Source organism: Danio rerio, chromosome 25 (assembly GCF_052040795.2).
Source record: "Danio rerio strain M-AB ecotype USA chromosome 25, GRCz13ab, whole genome shotgun sequence".
In the NCBI taxonomy this organism is placed as follows: domain Eukaryota; kingdom Metazoa; phylum Chordata; class Actinopteri; order Cypriniformes; family Danionidae; genus Danio; species Danio rerio.
The window spans coordinates 27,177,187-27,197,159 of record NC_141045.1 but is presented as its reverse complement, the minus strand read 5'-3'; the positions used below and the strand labels follow the sequence as shown (position 1 = coordinate 27,197,159).

The 19,973-nt window shown below is 36.8% G+C and overlaps 1 protein-coding gene and 3 long non-coding RNA genes across 8 annotated transcripts in view; all 4 read right to left on the bottom strand.

Annotated features, from left to right (window-relative positions):
- Positions 1 to 16,211, bottom strand: part of idh3a (isocitrate dehydrogenase (NAD(+)) 3 catalytic subunit alpha) — a 63,676-nt gene extending 47,465 nt beyond the window's left edge. For 3 of the 4 annotated variants that reach the window (XR_015525584.1, XR_015525585.1, XR_015525583.1), the window contains exon 1: positions 16,133 to 16,211. Coding sequence is in view for 1 of the 4 variants with exons in the window: in NM_200951.2 (NP_957245.2) it covers positions 16,133 to 16,156 (24 nt within the window). In the remaining 3 variants the exon portion in view is untranslated. 4 annotated transcript variants of the gene reach the window in all.
- On the bottom strand, positions 1,738 to 12,290 carry LOC147837835 (uncharacterized). Of its 2 annotated transcripts, none has more exons than XR_015526548.1 (3): positions 10,015 to 12,290; positions 7,896 to 8,518; positions 1,738 to 3,982 (listed from the first exon to the last, which is right to left on the bottom strand). It is a non-coding gene; the product is annotated as an uncharacterized LOC147837835 (long non-coding RNA). The 2 variants fall into 2 exon arrangements; XR_015526549.1 differs by having other exon boundaries at positions 10,081 to 11,037.
- On the bottom strand, positions 4,246 to 5,972 carry LOC147837837 (uncharacterized). The gene is made up of 4 exons (XR_015526544.1): positions 5,918 to 5,972; positions 5,743 to 5,818; positions 5,492 to 5,668; positions 4,246 to 5,156 (listed from the first exon to the last, which is right to left on the bottom strand). It is a non-coding gene; the product is annotated as an uncharacterized LOC147837837 (long non-coding RNA).
- LOC147837836 (uncharacterized) lies at positions 6,091 to 7,223 on the bottom strand. The gene is made up of 3 exons (XR_015526538.1): positions 7,145 to 7,223; positions 6,911 to 6,998; positions 6,091 to 6,176 (listed from the first exon to the last, which is right to left on the bottom strand). It is a non-coding gene; the product is annotated as an uncharacterized LOC147837836 (long non-coding RNA).
- Positions 16,212 to 19,973: the final 3,762 nt, after the last annotated feature.

The following is a 19,973-nucleotide window of genomic DNA, read 5'->3' as shown; positions in this document are numbered from 1 at the left end:
TCGCATCTTTTATGCAATATTCCAGTTTTGCACATAAATTTATGTAATATATTTGGATGAAAGCATAGATATTGACAACATTTTAGTCACACACAAAACAAAGTCCTGTACGAGAATGGCTTTTCCTTTTTTAATAAATAATTAGCTTAAATTCACTGACCTTCAACATGTAGCTACTGTTACTAGATTAATGGGATTATTATTCTTTCTAAAAATTGTTTTTAGTACTGCTTACCTTCTAAATGTTGTATCAACCTATAGTCACAGTGTGTACTCTTAACTATAAGTTGGTCTACTCAAAGTTGATTGACCTAACTCAGATTAGCTATTCTGAAACCAAAGTGACCTGCATATTGGCAGTATTTCTGGTTTCGACTGAACGAGAAGGGAGACGTAGTAAATATGAACTAGAGGTCTGAATTAGAGCTGAAGATCTTTGCCTGAACCCGGCGAGTCTCGAAAAAAATCCAAATCCCTGCATTAAAATTTATTCCTGCATTACGGTAGAGTGCTTAACCGCAAGCTGACAGGTAAAAAGACGGTGACTCTCTACATTGATACTGCTGTCATGGAAAATTAAATGGATGTTTCTGTCTGGTAGAAGATGAACAAACAATCCTACACAACACTTGCAAAAGTAGCCAGATCAGAACTCTGCATCTCGGCCTGTAGCAGCAGTGAAAGAGTTTTCAGTCAGTGGATTCAATAATGTTCTCCACAAAAACACATAGCCTAATCTTGGTGAGTAAAGGGTTTTTAAAATTATAAATTAATATTAATTAAACCATAAAACCATAATGTAGACAGAGTATACAGGCTAATGGTGGCATTATTCTTTTAATATTCAGCTTCACCGTCACCTTAAGGCCAGATTGTGAAGAGAAGGGGCGAAACAAATTTTGCACAGCCTTCATCATAATTTCGTTATTGCCAAAATACCCGTCATCATTTAGAATTTATTTTAATTTTATTTGTTAAGCAAGACTTATTTTCATTGGTGTGGTGGCCAATTTAAAGGCTAAGTGTATGTGCCCAGGCCTATTTAGAGTGCTGAGATGTTACAATGTTAAAGAGGACTTATTTTATTTCTTTGTTTCGACTTCCAAGTGTCATAGAGTCTATGTTTGTTACGAATAAATTATGTAAAAACATATAAATGACTCATTCTTGAAAAAAGGCAAAAGAGCTGCGTGCATGAGCACATTTGTATAATGTCGGCCTGTAAACGGGTTCGGCTTTTAAAAAGCTGTCAATCAAAATGTACCTGTCGGGCTCGGGCCCCATCGGGCGTAATTTTTATGGCTCGATTACAGCTCTCTGCGTTCACGCTGCAGTACCGTGGGAGCCGACCAGATTTCTTGCTGTGCGGGAGTAAATTTCCGAATAAATCGCGGAAGCGGTCAGTAACTCTGGTGTTATTTGAAAGTGAGCGAGCAATGCTTTCTCTCTATGTGTGTGTGTGTGTGTGTGTGTGTGTGAATAAGTGAGAGAAGAGAGAGAGAGAAGAGAGAGAGAGAAGAGAGAGAGAGGTGTTGTCTGACACATGGCTCTCTCTCTCACTCTGTGTGTGTGTGTGTGTGTGTCTGTATGCGAATGAGAGGAGTATCCCGAGCAGAAGAATACAAATAAGACAAACAGGTGACCGTGAACCTAAGGTTGCATAAAAGTATTCAGTTTCTGAATAGTTTAGGCACAAGAGAACAGTTTGGTGACGCTGTTTGAGACTTGCGTCATATATTTTTTTTGTTTATTATGCACAGTAATATCGGATGCCGGGGTAAAATATGGAGGAGGTTTGAAAGTTTCAAAATTTGGATACTGCCCAAGCGAAGCTGCAACTAACGATTACTGTAATAATCGATTTAACTGTTGATTATTTATTTATTTTTACCCTTTTACTGGTGAGTTTAAAATATTCTATCTTGCCCGGGAGTTTTAGAACATTCACCATTAATGTTTCCGTGGTGACGCATCATGTTTGTCAGGTGACACATTAAGTATTAGGCGGTTAAAACGATGAATAATTGTGATGACACGTCTTTCTCAGTGGAGTTAAGTTGGTTTTGTTTTTGAGAAAAAAAAAAATAGGGATGCACGATATAACGGTGGCCATATCATTATCGGCCAAAAATTGCTATTTTTAAGATTAGCGTTATCGATCTGATGTCTAAATTAGGCCAATATCTTTAATAGGGGTGTAACAATATTAAAACCGAACCGAAATATCGCGATACACCAACCACGATACGTATCGCGAAACTCTCGTGGTGTACCGCGGTACTCTCACGCCCCCTGCTGCCTATTGTTAAGGTTGACGTCACTTGTCTCTAACTAATTGAACCAATTTAAACACATCTTTATTATATTTGATTAAATTGTTTTAGTAATGAGAATTTGTTCTAAAAATTATATTCTAAAGTTAGTATTTTAGTGCATGTTATGTCATGTGACTTGAGTAAGCATCACACTCGTTACTACTGGACGCAGGATGGCTGCTTCACATAGTACTGAGATTGCAGATCCCCCAGACACATTTAAGTCATCTGTGTGGAAACATTTTGGTTTTCCAGTTGAGTACAGGAAGAGAATTCGTGTCGTAGACAAAGCGCACGCCTGTCTGTCTCAACTGTTTCACGAAACTTACTTGTAAGGAAAAACATTTAAAAAGTGGGGTAATTTCACAATGTGAGGGTGTAAGCAACAGAACTGCCAACAAAAGTGATTTATTGTACAAAAGTAAAACCAGAATAATGCCCAAATATACAAAAAAAGAGAAATATTTACACTAATAAAAATAATATAATAAAGTAACAAATTCAAACAAAAGTATCAAACAAAAATTTGTTAAACTCGAGCAAGGAGGTAATAGTGAAGACAAACAAAAGAAATAAATATAATAAAACAATTCTAACCTCGCTAAAACTGATGAAAAGAAAAAGGTCTTCAGCGCCGTGTGCCAAATTCTTCCATATACTGAATAAAATAAACAAAGATGACCTTCACTTCTTACCTGATGTCTTTAACAATACATTTTCTACATGTTTGCAAAATGGAAATCGTATGACATTTTCCCTATCCACCTTACACTAAGACTGAACTTGAGGAGATGCAGCTATATTGTCGGGAAGGAGCTGAGCTAAAAAATAATATACAAATCAATTGAAATAAAAATGTACAAACCTCACAAAATTTCTTAAAGTGGGCAAAAGTAATGCAAAATAATTTTACCCAAACGAAAGTTAAGCAAAAACAACGAAAATCATAATCATGTCAGAAAAATACACGAAAAACGAGATCAAAGGAAAAAGCGCTCTCTCTCCCGCTCTTCCTGACATGCTTTTTACATTTGTGCGCTGCGTCGCCAAATGATGATAGATCGGTCTCCTGACCAATCAGCTGTCAAAAAGGCGGACCTACATAAATGACAGGCATCAGCTGTCGTGAAGGCGGACCTACAGTACATAAATGACCGGCATAGAGGGAGCGGGAGAGAGAGAGTGAGAGATCGGGAGGCAAACATACAGCCGGCTACAACCCTAACATTAGTTTCAGACACAAAAGCAATGTATTTTACTGGTGAATATGTCATGTAAAAACACTACAAACACAGTATATGTATATTTTTCATTAATTTAAACGGAAACCTATCTATCTAAATGAAACCATATAATAAAAAATGAGCGTCTGTGTCTGCACAGAGATCAAGCCTCTCATCGGAGAATGTGGATATTATGGTGTAGATCTTTCACTAGTCTACACTGCAGTTATTTATTTAATTTTAGTTTACTTAGTTAAGATGGCTGCACTAAAGAGAATAGTTTTTTTTTTCTGACTAGTCTATATTGGAGGTATTTATTTAATTCTAGTTGTTTACTCAGGTATCCTGACTGTACTAAAAATGCAATGACAAAGTTAATAAAGAAAAAGTTAAGATGTTCTTGTTATTAAGTGAATTGTCCCTTAGCATTGCTGTTAACATGCACTCTCAGAAAAAAAGGTACAAAATTGTACCTTTTAGGGTACAAATGGCCCGTCACTGGGGTGGTACCCTTAAGGGTACAAATTTGTACCTCTATTTAAAGGTACAAAATTGTACCTTCTACATTTGTACCCTTTAAGGGACAATTTTGTACCCCCACCGAAGGTACAAAAATGTACCTTTTTATATTATATAGCATTTTCAGGGTACTGACCCAGGCATTTTGATCCTTTGGTGACTGCATGCACAAATAAATAAATAAAATATTTTGGTTCGCAGATGTCCATTTTTATTTATTAATGTAGAAATATTTCATTACAACTCACAACTGAATGTGTCAAGAAATAAAATTACACAGTAAATATAAAGCAGACATGTAAAACAGTAAAAAGAACAATTTAGAAAGCAAATAAAAATTGTTCACTCACTGTACAGTTTATAATCTACCCTTAATACAAAGACCACAAGAAAACTATTTAAGATTTATAAACACATTACACAGGCTACATCAAGTACTGCACTTTATAAAGTCCAAAGTATTTGTCTTTAGTCAGAATACTCGGTCATAATAAATAATTTGTCATCAACATTTTCTCTGAATTTCAGAATGAAGGCAAAGTTTCTCTATAAATTGCTTCAACAGTGCAGAAAACCAAATACATCAGTAGCCTCTTCCTCAACACCAGTAGATTACTCCTCATCATCCTCAAGTGGAGTTGTAATTTGTTGTAACACAATATGTGTTTATGCTTTTGATAAACATGACATGTAAAGCACTCATATCTGGAAAATGTTCTTTGATAGTCATTAGGACCACAAGTTATTTAAAAATTTGCTTTATGCATGAATGAGAGCAGTGTGCTGGATTAACTTGATGATTGTGATTATCCCAAGAGCATGTAGAGAAACAAAAAACAAGGTTGATCACTTTGGTAACTGGAGTAGATCCAGGCTTGTCACCGTCCACCGTTCATTCAAAACATTCCACTGCAGAAACATCAAGGTGATCTTCTAATAAGATGGATATGTCAAAAATGTATATTCATCCACATCATTAGCCCGGCCAATCGCAATCCCATCAACTCTGAAGACTGCCGTGACTCGTCTTGTTAACACAGTTGTCCAGTCGGCGGCCTCCTCCTGTACTTGAACTGTTGGATGTGGTGAAGATGATTCACTGTAAATGACAAAGCAATAATTACATTAACATCAGTCACTCTATCACTGATGAAGAGAAAATCAACATGCATAGAAAGTAAAATAATTAATATTTACTGATTAAAAAAAATATATATCACAGATTAAAAGACTAATATAAATTTCATTCATTCATTCAATTTCTTTTTGGCTTAGTCCCTTTATTAATCTGGGGTCGCCACAGTGGAATGAACCACCAACTTATCCAGCATGTTTTATGCAGCAGATGCCCTTCCAGCTGCAACCCAGTATTACGAAACATCCAGACACACTTATTCACACACACATTTATACACTACAGACAAATAAGCTTACCAAATTCAGCTATAGCGCATGTCTTTGGACTTGTGGGGAAACCGGAGCACTTGGAGGAAACCCTCACGAACACTGGAAGAATATGCAAACTCCTCACACAAATGCCAACTGACCCAGCCGAGGCTCGAACCAGCGACCTTCTTGCTGTAAGGTGACAGCACTCCCCACTGCGTCATCCTAATATAAAGAATATCAAGCATTATAAAATGCATTTATCACAGCATATACTAAACAGAAAACAACATACACACCTGAGCACAACGAAATGTTGAAGTGTCTCGCTTAACAAGGCTGGCAACATGAGAAGTGCTGTTGTAAAATCAATTCCTGGAACATAAGATGTGGCATACAAACAAATATGAAGGAATCCATCCAAAGCTAGAATTTAATAATATTAATCAAGAGGAGAAAGTTTAGAAAGAGTACCTTAGAGTCAGATCCATAGCATTCTTCAGTTGATCTCTCATCTTTCCATGAAAACCTAGAAAATAATTTTAAACATGTGGGTGTACATTTATTGTTGTTTGTAAGTAAAAACCTACAAATTTAAAATAGTATGTAAGCCATTAAAACCATGGTATAGATAATGAGACATACTTACATCTTGTAACTGAGCCATGCTTTCATATGACTTGCCTTCATTGGTCTAATGCTGTTAGCCTGCATTATGTTGTTCAATCTTGTCCTGAAATACAATTGGAAACTTCATAAACTTCAGGAAAGCAATAAGATAAAGCAATAACTATTTATTTATAGTATTTTATTTATATATAAGTATAACGTTAAACGATAGTAAAGCACCAACAATTCTGGACATGAGAGTTTGTGGACACTCCTCAACATTAATGTAACTTAGACACTGAAACGAAGATATGTACAAGCATACACACGCCACGTTTGTAACTAGCCACGTTTACATAATCAGTCGCTTTGCCGGTGACAAAATTGTGATTTTTCTTCACAAAATGGCGGTGTATATAACCGTCTAAAATTACATTTCCGCGGTCAACCGTGGCTAGAAAATGGCCTCAAAATATAAAACATTATCGATAATTACAAATTCCAGTATTAATAACAAAAGGTTTTATATCAAGGTATATGAAGACTTCAGTCACGCCAGCTCCGGGCCACACCGCACATTACTCACGGCCCGATTCCGGTGCACGGTTACGGCAGCGTCGGCTCACTTCTGCCGCCGCATCTGGCCCGAGTAACAATACAGCAGACGGACTCGGGCAGGCGAGAATCTAGCCGCAACTGGCCCAAGTGTATTTTGCTATCTGGGTTGCGATTATATTCCGCCGTGGCAACACTTATTAATAAAGCAGTAACGTAACGTAACATATAAGGCGCGAATACGTAACGTAGGCGATAAAGGGAACTTTTACACCGAGAAAACTAACAGCATATAGTACTTACCTTCTATAACGTTATGTCCCTCGGTGACTTCGATATCACGTTGTATTAACTTCTTTAATAAGCTGCAGACATCTTAGCAAACTCCATCCTGCAGGCCAACGTAACGTTAACGTTACACCAGCCAGCCCGGAGCACAAAGCGGGGGAAAGCCGAGACCAGAGAGTCAGACAAAATCAACAGAACACGGCTTCACATGTAAAAATGAGACTGAAAATATCTTTAATACGTTCTTACCTGAAAAGTGTGGATTCCAAAATAGACTTTTCTTTGAAAAGCGTGCGAAGTTCTGTGTAAACAGCCAGCATACTCGACCAATCGCCTCAGTAACAAACACTACTATAACGTCTCAACAAGCCAAATTCTTAAAGAGACAGCAACATCACCACCTGTATGAAGATGCTGTCCCTCTGCATGGTTCTTATTCTACATCCCATATATACTATAGGGACTTAAACAGTAAGCAAAGACCAGTATTTACGTTTTTAATGATTAAAATTACATTTAATTATAAATTAAATTATTAACATTTTTGAGAAAAAATGTAATTTAAATACATGAAAAAAAAATTATTATTAAAATATAAAAATAATTCAATCAATTTATTTATTTATAATTTTTTTAAATTATGTATTTTAGTATTAATGTTTAGTATTAATACATTTAAATTAGTGTTATATAGTGTCTTGATCTTATCATGAGCTGAGGGTACAATTTTGTTCCTATAGGGAAACAAAATATATAATTGTACCTTTAAAGGTGCCAAATTGGTCCTTTACGGTACAATTTTGTATCCAAATGTGCTATAAAAGGTACAAAAATGTACCTTTCAAACCTAAATCTGGACATTTGTACCTTTATAGCCCATTTGGGTACAAAATTGTACCCTAAGGACCAATATGGGACCTTTAAAGGTACAATTTTATATTTTGTTCCCTCTAGGAACAAAATTGTACCCTCATTGTACCTTTTTTTCTGAGAGTGTGACATCAACCCTAACCCCACAGCAAACAGAAACCGAACCGTACCGTGGCTCCAAAACCGTGAACCGAACCGTGCCTTTTGTGTATCGTTACACCCCTAATCTTTGAGCCGATAAATTATATAATTGTACAGACCTGTCTGCCTCGCGGCTCGTGCACACCGTGCACTCTTCACTCTGTTTATTCCTTCAAAGTCCGTCCTTTGTCCATGTGGAATTACTGTGTGTTAATAACTCAGTAAGTAACCATGTTCCTTATCCTTGTAGATATGTTTGATTGAGTTTCATTGTGTATTTTGCTTCAAATCGCCTCAGGAAAAAAATATTTCATGTGTAAACCTTTCCTGCTCTGTCTCTTTGTTGTGTTAGAGATAGCAGGGGAGATTCACTTATTACTCCAGGGCCGAACAACATTAGCTTAGGTTAACTCCCTTCTCTTATAGTTGCAGCTGGTGAATAAGCGAGGATATGTAACTTGGTGCAAATTATTTATTAATCTCTGTGTGGTACATCAAAATAAGTCACCAAAGAGGGAAAAATCCCTGAAAACAGTCCCTTCAGAAAACGCTCCCTTTTTGTCTCTCCTCTCTGCTTCACACACACACATATATACACACCAGGGTTCAACGCTAAGGATTTTTTCTACTGGCCCGATCAGGCCAGTGGTTCTGATTTTTACTTGCCCGGCCAAAATTTTCACTGGCCCAACCTAAAAAAAACCCTATTTGACTGTGTGTGTGTATGCGTGTGCGTGTGTGTGTGTGAAAGGCTTAACGAGGTTAATTAGGTTAACTAGACAGGCTATGGTAATTAGGCAACTTATTGTATAACGATGGTTTGTTCTGTAGACAGTCTGAAAAACAATTAGCTTAAGGGGCTAATAAATTTGACCTTAAAATGGTTCATAAAAAATTAAAAACTGCTTTCATTCTAGCCAAAATAAAACAAATAAAGACTTTATTCAGAGAAAAAAATATGATCAGACATACTATCAACATTTCCTTGCTCTGTTAAACATAACTTTAAAAAAAAGAAAAAAAAAAAACTAAGTGGGGCTAATAACTCTGACTTCAAGTGTATATATATTTACAGTAATTTTTGAAATGTTTTTAAGGAAAATTATTCAGTTAATCAAGGCTACATTTATTAAATGTAAAATAAATTAAATTGTTAAATATTCATCAACATTTTAAATAACTGCTTTCTTATTGTATGTAGTTTCAAATAAAATTATTACTCCAGACATTATTGCTTTTATTACTATTACCATTAATAAATATAATAATAATTAATATTAGTGATTTCTGAAGGATAATGTGACTGGAGTAATGAAGCTGAAATTTCATCTTTAAAATCACTGGAATAAATGAATAAATTAAATGATAAAGTACTTTTGAACAGTTATTTTATGCAACATTTCACAATTTGTATTTATGATGAAACATTTGCAGCCTTGGTGAGCAGAAGAAGCTTAGTTTAACATATATAACAATCATACTGACCCCAAACTTTTGACCAGTTGTGTATAGAATATTTTATAAGCTAAAATGTGAACTTTAATTTTAACAACCCACAGACATCGTCACCAAATACAAATCAGAGAGGTCAGACTTTCTTATACAGAGCCACATTTCAATTGTCAGGTTTTGTAAACCGAGATCAGGCTGGATAAACAGCTCTCTGTAATATTTCAGCATGCTTTCACTTTCGCATTTACCGGTAAGAATGACAGCTCGCCCTGCTCATCTCTCTTCATATAGCCGTATATATGGCTAATACACAATCATAATACACTGTGACATAGCCTGGGTGGTTAGTTTCGTTGCATTGTTTTGTTTTCTCACTACAATCGATCCGCTCAATAGGGCAGGGACCATCTCATTCAGGTGATCTCGGACTGATGATTTGGCGCGGATGCGAGCACTGAGCGCAACTGCTAGATATATGCCAAACAAACCGCGCTAACGGGGGAAACAAGACAGATTCTGAAACAAACGTCTATGTGTGAAAGCACCGTAAGATTGTATTTGCACACAATTGACAGACAGTCGCAGCACGCAGCTCTGGCTCGATCTGGCAGGCAAAAAGGCAGCACTGGCCCGATCGGGCCAGTAACATTCTGTACACTGGCCCGAGTGTCTCGCACGCTGGCCCCGGGCCATCGGGCAGTCCTTATTGTCGAGCCCTGCACACACACACCAAACCCCCTGAATCTGAACTAACCCCCTGAATTAATCTAATATGATTATTTGTTATTATCAACGCGTTACTTGCCATTTGTTGTTGATGTAAGATTGTATTCAGTTTGATCGGAATATTCATATTGATTATAACGTGTGTGCCTGAAAACAGTCACTGCGCAAACACACATGCACACACACCCCCACGCGCACACACACGCATATCAATCTGACAGCCTTCTCAGATAAACTGGGGAGAGCCTAGGTGTGCCAGTCACTGAATACAGCATACAGGCTCTCAACTCGCCACACATTCTGTCTTTATATTCTGCTCTGTGTTTGTCATAAAGTCATCTGAACTCAATGATCAGGTGTTGAAACAAAATCTGACTCCGAGGGCAAATCTGTGCCTGCAGTTGAGAGAAACTCACGTTTTATCATAAGCTTTTCATTGAACATTTTCCCCGCGATTGACAGCAAGAATGAACACAGAATAGTTGTCTGATTGAAAAGCAGCAGCTACACGTGTTCAAAAGAATCTAAAACTCAGGAGTCACGTGACGCGGTTGAAGTGGATGGCAGCATAGTTTAACACCACTCGTAGCAGCACAATTTATTTATCCTTTAAGATAATCCTGCAGTGGCCAACTCGACAGATTTTAGTTTCTAAGAAGTTAGGAAGAGTTTGAGGTACAGGAAAAATGTCTTGTAGACCAAATACGGTATAATCGAGCATTAAAAAGGCTCTGAGAGGTGGCGATACAGGCCAAAAAGGCACCGGAGATGACAGCGCAACAGTTCATCCACCAGACACAGACAAACTCCCCGCAGCCAAAGGCAATGTCGCAGAGGACATCGCGAGTATATTTAAAGAGCCCATATTATGGGTTTTTGAAAATTCCCCTTCATGTAGTGTGTAACACAGCTCTAAGTGAAGTGAAGTGAAGTATCCAGCTAAGGCTTAAATCGGTAAGAGTACAGTGTTTAAAACGGTTGATTCATCTATAAAAGAGTCGACTCATAGTGCTTCAAACGAGTCGCCTTGATACCGAGTCATTAGGTGTTTCGCCATGACGTACGAACGAAACCAAGTTATTCACGTGCACGCGCAAACCCGGGAGATTTCAAACCTGAGGCCCCGCCCTCTGACACAGTAACGCATACACACACACACACCCACAAACACACGCACACAAACATGCCGGTCGATTGAAGTCACACTGCAGATAGATATTATCGAGCCTCTATCCAAAGATGAAACCTTAGCATAATAACCAAGCAGTTGGAAACTGCTGGAAACTTCTGCAAACTACATGCTACAAAGAATACATCATCGGCGTTTGTTAAAGGAAGGATCAGTAAAGAGTAACTTACTGATGGACGTCAGGATGGGTTTCTTCCTCCATTTCTCAAGTGTAAGTACAAGCGATTAAAGTTGTTGCCTCGTTTACTCTAGCTTGCAAATGTATTTAGTTGTGATTTATTACTTGTAACCGCGTGTACTGTATCAGGTTAACTGGCTATATTCTCTTATCGCGTGTAAAGTCACGCGACGCGTGCTGCTTTGTTTACGCAGCTCCGTGGACGAGGGTAGTGTGTGTGTGCGTGCGCTGTCGTCTGGAGGTATGTGTGTGTGTGTTTGTGTGTGTGCGTGTTGTCGCCCGGAGGTCTGTGTGTGTTTTTGTGTTTGTGTGCGCGGACGATGGCAATGTGTGTGTGTGTGTGTTTGTGTCTGTGAAAAGAGCAGAGTGAGACAAGCTTGGATATCTCCTCGAAAGTTTTTGCTCAATAAAATAGTTAATCGTCTGAATTTTCAAGTCCATCAACTGTATTTACATTGACCCACTGGCAGCTAAAATCCACGCCTACATTATCGAGCTCGTATGAACTGTGATTACTTTTATATTGCTGATTAGCTGTTGTGCATTTTACTCTCTGACTGAAGGCAGTCGACCAATCGCAACAGGCTGTCATTGGTCCAATCAGGGCAGATTAGCTTTGCGCTAAGGAGAGGTTTGGGAACAAATGAATCACTGGACGATTCATACAGGAGTCGCTGGGATAATTAGGTAAAAATAAATGCAGATTATGAGACCATGAAAGTGTTTTTTGACCTTGCATGCATATTAGACTGTTGTTGGAGACCCTTACAAGCAAGATATGACCCTTTTTCATGTATAATATGGGCTCTTTAAAATATTGAAACAAATGGATGAGGAAAGAGAGAGAGAAAGAGAGAGAGAGAGAGAGAGAGAGAGAGAGAGAGAGAGAGAGAAACAAAAGCAACAACAAACCCCCCCACAGGGTGGCAGTGTACCACATTTGAGACCACATACATATATAAAGTGCATACATACACTGTAAAAAAAATCCAGGTTTTCACAACAAGTTACTGTAATTTTTTACAGTAAATTACATTAGTATCCCTTCACAGTATTTAACTGAAAAATTCACAGTAATATATTGTATTCATAATTTTATTGTGAAATTACAGCAGGTAGCATGATTACAGCAAATTACTGTGAAAAGGGCTATATTTTTTGCACGTTAGTTATAGAAATTCAAACCTTTTTTTAACTCAACGTAGAAATTAATACAAATGAACTTTTAACAGATAATAACAGAATGTTATAGCCCCCAAAACTATTTGGTTACCAACATCTTTTTGGTTGTACTGCACCTTTATTTAATTTTATACAGTTAACATAGAATAGGAAATAATATTTAATGAACAACTGTGTGCTTAGCCAAAACATAATAAACTGGAATAAAAAGTAATTAATTAATGAAACTGAAGACTGTTAAACAGCCAACAATTATTTCAATGTCAGGGTAAATGTCTGCTTTAGACGGTTTCATGAGTATTGGGCACCTGTCATCGCCTGGAGGTCACTAATCTCAGAATTAAATATATATATAAATTATTATTTTTTTATCTATATAAATAAACCACAGATTAGAGTTTTAAACAACTACATTCTAGCATGAAAAACCGTTAAAACTTCATTTTCGGACGCATATAGAGCCATCGAAGATGGGGCAATTGTCCCAATGTCTAGCCTGAAGACAGGCGCCTCTCGGCGGATACATGAGTAATGAGCGCCGTTACCGCCTGGAGGTCATAGATCTCCGGTACCGGCAAAACACACTTAAAATTACACACAATCTTTACTAACAATCCACAGATTTGAGTTTTGAAGAACTACATTCTCGCATGAAAAAGCGTTAAAACTTTATTACATAATACAAGCAATATTTATAATATTATGTGCCTTCTCATCCACCATTACAGCTTGATGCAGCTTGGTGCGAAATGAATCCTGGGAGGAAAAAATAATAAATCTCAATACACTCCAAACGAACTTTATTCTTATTGTTGAAGAGATATGTAATATTTTGAATGGCGAAGAAAATAATCAACTTGATATTTCAATCAATATATTACTTTTGCACTGCTTCGGTTCAGGACTCGTGTGACATTGAATCAGATTCAGATATTTTATCAGACGTGTTCATGAGCTCATAGTCATCAACAAGCAATTCGTGTACAAGCAGTACACGAACCAAGCAATATGATGAAATATTAATGAATTATATGTTTGCGTCTTACAATATTATACAAAACGGAATCGTTTTCAGGCGAATTCGACTCTTTACTGTTCACTTAAAGGAGCCGAATTCGACTCTTTACTGTTCACTTAAAGGAGCCGATTCATTGAACAGAACTGACTCGACTCGAACGCAAACAAGCGCCATCACCACAGACATCGCCTGCGTCGTCTCTTCACCCAACGGATTCATCCTCGGTAAGTGTTAAAATATGACTTTTGTCCGTTAAATGATTGTTGTATGTGTATTTCTGTATAGTGCATGTCATTTATCAGGAATTTACCGAGTACTTTAGTTGTACTCGCACGTACAGGGTTTAAGCGCGCCTTTTTTTAAAACAACGCCAGATGGTGATTGTAGTGTTTTCTGAGGTCTTAGGACTTGTGGGGGGAAACCAGAGCACCCGGAGAAAACCCACGTAAACATGGGGAGAAAATGCAAACTCCACAAAGAAAAAAACTCCAACGACCGTGCTACCCACTGCGTCACCGTGATGCCTTCTATGTTACAATAGGGGACTTTTTTCCTCTTCTTTTTCATTAGTCGAACCAAAAACTGTGACCACAAAACCATGACACCGTCCAAACCAAACCAACAGTTTTGTGAACCATCTGACTCCTAATATACATTTAGATTTGTTTATGAGAATTGTATAAACTTGAATCCCCATGCTACGGAATGTGTTATGAAGGCTAATATATAGGGCCACGCTGAATCTGCACATGCAGAAATCCGCAGATTTCTGCAGATTTTCAGCCCATCATTGAGTTTATTTAATTTCTTGTGTAAATGTGTGTGAAGTTACATTTATTCCATTTTTAAATAACTTTTAATTATATTATTGACTGATATGAATGTGTTCAGGCGAAGCAGTTGCACAGTAGGTAGTGCTGTCGCCTCACAGCAAGAAGGTCGCTGGTTCGAACCTCGGCTCAGTTGACATTTCTGTGGGGAGTTTGCATGTTCTCCCTGCGATCGTGTGGTTTCGTCCGGGTGCTCCGGTTTCCCCCACAGTCCAAAGACATGCAGTACAGGTGAAGTGGGTAGGCTAAATTGTCCGTAGTGTATGAGTGAGTGAGTGAGTGAGTGAGTGAGTGTGTGTGTGTGTGTGTGTGTGTGTGTGTGTGTGTGTGTGTGTGTGTGTGTGTGTGTGTGTGTGTGTTGGAAGGGCATCCACTGCGTAAAAACATGCTGGATAAGTTGGCGGTTCATTCCGTTGTGGCAACTGCAGATTAATAAAGGGACTAAGCCGACAAGAAAATGAATGCGTTCATATGATTTATATAAAATACAATTTGAAAAATAATATTTTCTGTCTTGTAGAGATATTATATGACATGCTTTATTTGCCAAATAAGTGGATCTCATTGGATTTTCATTGTAAACATTAAATAAAAGTAAAAAGGGTGTTATTTTTTATTTCAAATAAAATGTATTGTTATAATACTGCCAAAATCATTCTGCATAAATCCACAATTTTTTAAATAAAATTCTGTGCAGAAATAGCAAAAAAAATCCACAGATTCTGTCTGGCCCTACTAATATGAAACAATACTGTTTATACATGAAATATATGTTTATACATACCATAACATCAATATTAGTCACTAAAAAACTACATTTTGATATTTAAAAGACTTATATAAAACTTGGAGGTTATCAAATTATCTGACATTTGATAAGAAAACGTCTAGTATGAATTCTGATTTGCTAGCTTGGAGATCTTCCATCTCTTATCAACATTATACCCCAACTTTATTTTACACTATTATTTAAATAAGCTATCAGAAAGCATTACATCGAAAACACCAAAGTAAGGTACAAGTTTATTTGCATCATCTAACGTTAATGTAATTGCCTTTTACAATATTTCATGTCCTAAAAGAACTTTAAAAAACGACAAGTTACAAAACAAAACGTCTTGATCTAGACACTAGTCCGGTGTTTGTTACTACATTCACAAAGCTAAAATGTCGAGGTGACCTTCAACACCGCCCGGTTGTTCGTTAGTTAGGTAATTAACTGGAGCTAAAGACTGTTTCGCAGTTGAACAAAGAGTCTTAAAAGACTATTCAATGCGGACTATTTCAATGTCCAAGTAAGATTTACTGTTTGTAATGACTACAACATTTAGATAACGAGTTAAAAGCTAACTGAATAAAGGCTGAGATGCGCTTCTTCCGCATCCCGCCTCTATCGAGAATTTATAACGTTAATTTGAAGAGAATTTATAAAAAAAAAACTGATCGCAACCTGAGTTTTACTACCTGAATGTACACAAGTTTGAGCCGTTAAACACAAGAAAACATGACTGATGTGAAGTTCATGCTATACAAGGCCGTTTTTTTGCTTTTTTGGCAGCGTAACTTAAGGGTTTCAGCGTTAAGTATACGCTTGAATCCGCACAGCCTGCTATAGTCTAAAGTCTATAAAATAATTTAAGTTAGTCCTTACCGCTGACCTCCATGCGTTAGCCATCCTGTGTTACCCGGCAGCTACCAACTCAGATCAGCTACCCGATGTATGTACGAGTATCGAGGGTTGCCAGATTTTACCTAGAAATCTGCGTTGTCCCCTTCTTCTTCTTTGGATTTTACCGGCAGCTTGCATCCTTTTTGTTGCATTACTGCCATCTTCTGGTGTTTTATGTCATGCTCTTGCTTTCAAATTCTGGAAATGTGTCCTGTTTCAGTCAACCACATTAAGTGTAATTCCTTGTTAGCTATACAGCATTCAATTGTGTTTTTTCAGATCATGTCCAGTCCTAATTTTATTATATTGTTTCCATTAATATCTTCATAGAGAGATGGTCTCTCCTCTCCTGTTTTTCCCTTTACTTTATACTGACCATTCTATTTTTAATGTCTTTCTGATCCAATCTACTCTACTCTGCCATTCTTTAACTAGAAAGGCCTACTAAAGACTGAAGCAAGCCAGTAAAAAGCTAAGATGATCTCATGTGTGTGTTGGTTAAGCCTTTTTCAAGTGAGGTTGTTTGAAAAAAAATTAAAGTTACTGGACAATACAATAGCATGATTCTATCACGAATTAGCATGATTCTATCACAAATTAGCATGTCGTTAGCATGTTTCTAACATTGATTAACATGTTTGGTATCATGATTCTAGCATGGAATGGATTGGCATGTTTCTAGTACAGGGCTGCTAACTTTTGGTTTTAGCTCGGAGTGAGATTTTTTTGCCCCACCCTATGCCACAAGCTACGCCCTCACACCAAGCCACGCCCCAATTTATATGTGTATATACAAATCATAAATATACTAATTTAATAAATACTTTTTATAAATAATAGTAATATTATTATACAATTATTCTATTCTAAATAAAAGAAAAACTACTCTAAATGTAACTGGAAAACAATGTAAAAACACAGCTGAATTGATTTGTTAAGATCCATTCATTCATTCATTTTCTTGTCGGTTTAGTCCCTTTATTAATCCGGGGTCGCCACAGCGGAATGAACCGCAAACTTATCCAGCAAGTTTTCACCCAGCGGATGCCCTTCCAGCCGCAACCCATCTCTGGGAAAGATTTGTTAAGATCATTTAATAAAACTTTTGTATAAATATATTAATTTCAGGACAGCATGGTGGCTCAGTGGTTAGCACTGTCGCCTCACAGCAAGAAGGTCATTGTTTTAAGTCTCGGCTGGTTGTTTCTGTGTGGAGTTTGCATGTTCTCCCTGTGGTGGCATGGGTTTCCTCTGGGTGCCCCAGTTTCCCGCCCAGTCCAAATACATGAGCTATAGGGGGATTAACTAAATTGGCCTTAGTGCACTAGTGTGTGTGTGAGTGTAAATGAGTGTGTATGGATGTTTCCCAGTACTGGGTTGTGCCTAGAAGGGCATCTGTTATAAACACTTTATAAACACTTGCTGGCATTTGAAGGCATGAGACGCAGAGCGCAGATGCTCTTGATATTGCTGGAGGTAATTATTAATATGGTATACAGTATAATAACACTAATGCTGAAATGGTTACACCATTTTAGATTGACCAAAACAATATTTAAGTTGTTTTACAATGTGCTCAGCCGACTGGTTTGTCCATTTACACACATTTTTATCATCACATAATATCTTATAACAAAATCACATGACTTTTTAATACACATACTGGAATTTGTTCAGTAAAAATAAAAAGGCTTCTGCAGTGTAAAACGTATGCCGGAACAGTTGGTGGTTCATTCCACTGTGGCGACCTCTGAAATAGAGACTAAGCTGAAGGAAAATGAATGAATGAATATTAATTTTATTAGAATGAAATTGTATAGAACACATGGTTGAGAATTAGGTTCAAGTCTAAACTCCTTGCCTTCATCCATCCTTTCTGCTTCATACAAAAAAATCTATTAGGAGCCATACTTAGTCAAAATAATATTATAATCATATTAATAAACTTTTGTTATGATACTAATGAGAGTGAATCCATCCCTTACAGAAGATTACAAAAAAAGCGTTTAACTTGTTTTTGGTTATCCATCAGAATACATATATATAATATATATAACGAAAAAAATATTTCACAGTGATGATTTTACTGTGTGAGAAAATGGATGTGTGGTGTGAGAACGTAATAATACTGTCAATTGCGTGACTCTCACGCCGAATGCATGAGAGTTGGCAGCCCTGTTCTAGTATGAATTAGCGTGTTGTTAACATGATTCCAACACAAACTATAGCATCTAACATTAATTATCATGTTGTTAACATGTTTCTAGCATGAATTAGCCTGATTTAGCACAAATTGTTAGCATGTTTCTAGCATGAATTAGCATGCTTCTAATGTTGATTAGCATGTTGCTATCCTAATTCTAGTATTAACATGTTGTTAACATGAATTAACACGCAACTAGTATGAATTAGCATGTTATTAGCATGTTTCTAACAGTGATTAGGATGTTGTTAGCACTGATTACATAATGAATTAGCATCCCTGATAACAAGAACATTTGGGCCAAATGTGGGTGATAGCTGGCACATGTGGCTGAGGTATGGCATGGTTGAACAGATATGGGCCAGATTATTACCATGTATGTTTTGCCAAACGTTCAGAATAGGCGGGAATTTTCTTCTGGTTCACAGCTCCTTTTTCAGTATGTGGGCCAGTTAACAAAAAACACATAAGAGCCTAGGAAGGCTCAGCTATGGCTGACTTCGATAAACATCGACTTCTGGCTGACTTTGGGATTGCATTTGGAAAACACGTGAAACTGAACACAGGTGTATTGTTAGAAAACATCTGCCACACCACACTTCAGTTGACAAGTCTACACTGCGAGCTTAACATGCTTCCCGCCAGTCATTTGCTTCAGGTAAGTGATAATTTGGCATTTAAAGTGATTTACTTAAATATTAATCAGTATATGTAAAAGTTAGAACTCATTGAGTGATTAGTTATCCATTTAATTAAAAAATGCGTCGAGTTGTATTGTATTTTCCTCTTTGAAGGGGGTGTTTATGTAACGTTAGCGCTCCAACAGTTTGCTGTTTAAATTAACGTTAGGATTAAAGTTATTGCCAATTTTCAATGACCATATGGTTAATTTATTATAGATGAATAGCAAATCACGTTTTAGTTTGGTTTGAAATATTTATAATAAATTTATTTAAAATAAAAGTGGTCCCATTAGGCCTAACATGATAACGAAGCCAATAGAAAAAGTGTCTTATAATTGTAAAATGGACTAACAATATAGATATAACTACTCTGTACAATATAGAGCCAAAACTCAACAACAAACATTTATGAATTAATGAATTTTTGTTGTCTAATGGTCATTTGATATAATAAATGTAATGTAACCGACTTCAATAACCCAGTTTGACCAGCGTGGCGCTTTAACAGAGACAGTTTTCAGCTCTTCTGGGTTCAGTTAAAAAGAAGAAGAGACTATTACTCTAATGAATAACACACTGGACAACAAAAATTAAAACATTTAATCATAGTGATGTGACAATGGCACGATGTAATCTCTGCAATTGTCACTTTGACCACAGTAAATTTATATCAAATTTATACAATAGATTTAAAGCAAACACAAATACAGTGTTGATCCTAAAGAAATAAGAGTGAAAAGTTTTAAATTTATTAAGCTGCTCAAATATAAATGTAAAAATAATATTATCGCATGTGTCAGTAGTTTGGTTTTCAAAGATTAACCTATGATAGCTCTGTTTTGATCGTTTCAACAGTTAAAAGGATAGTTCACACAAAAATGTAGTTGTCATTAATTAATCTTTATTTATTTTATTTATTTCTTCTGTTGAACACAAA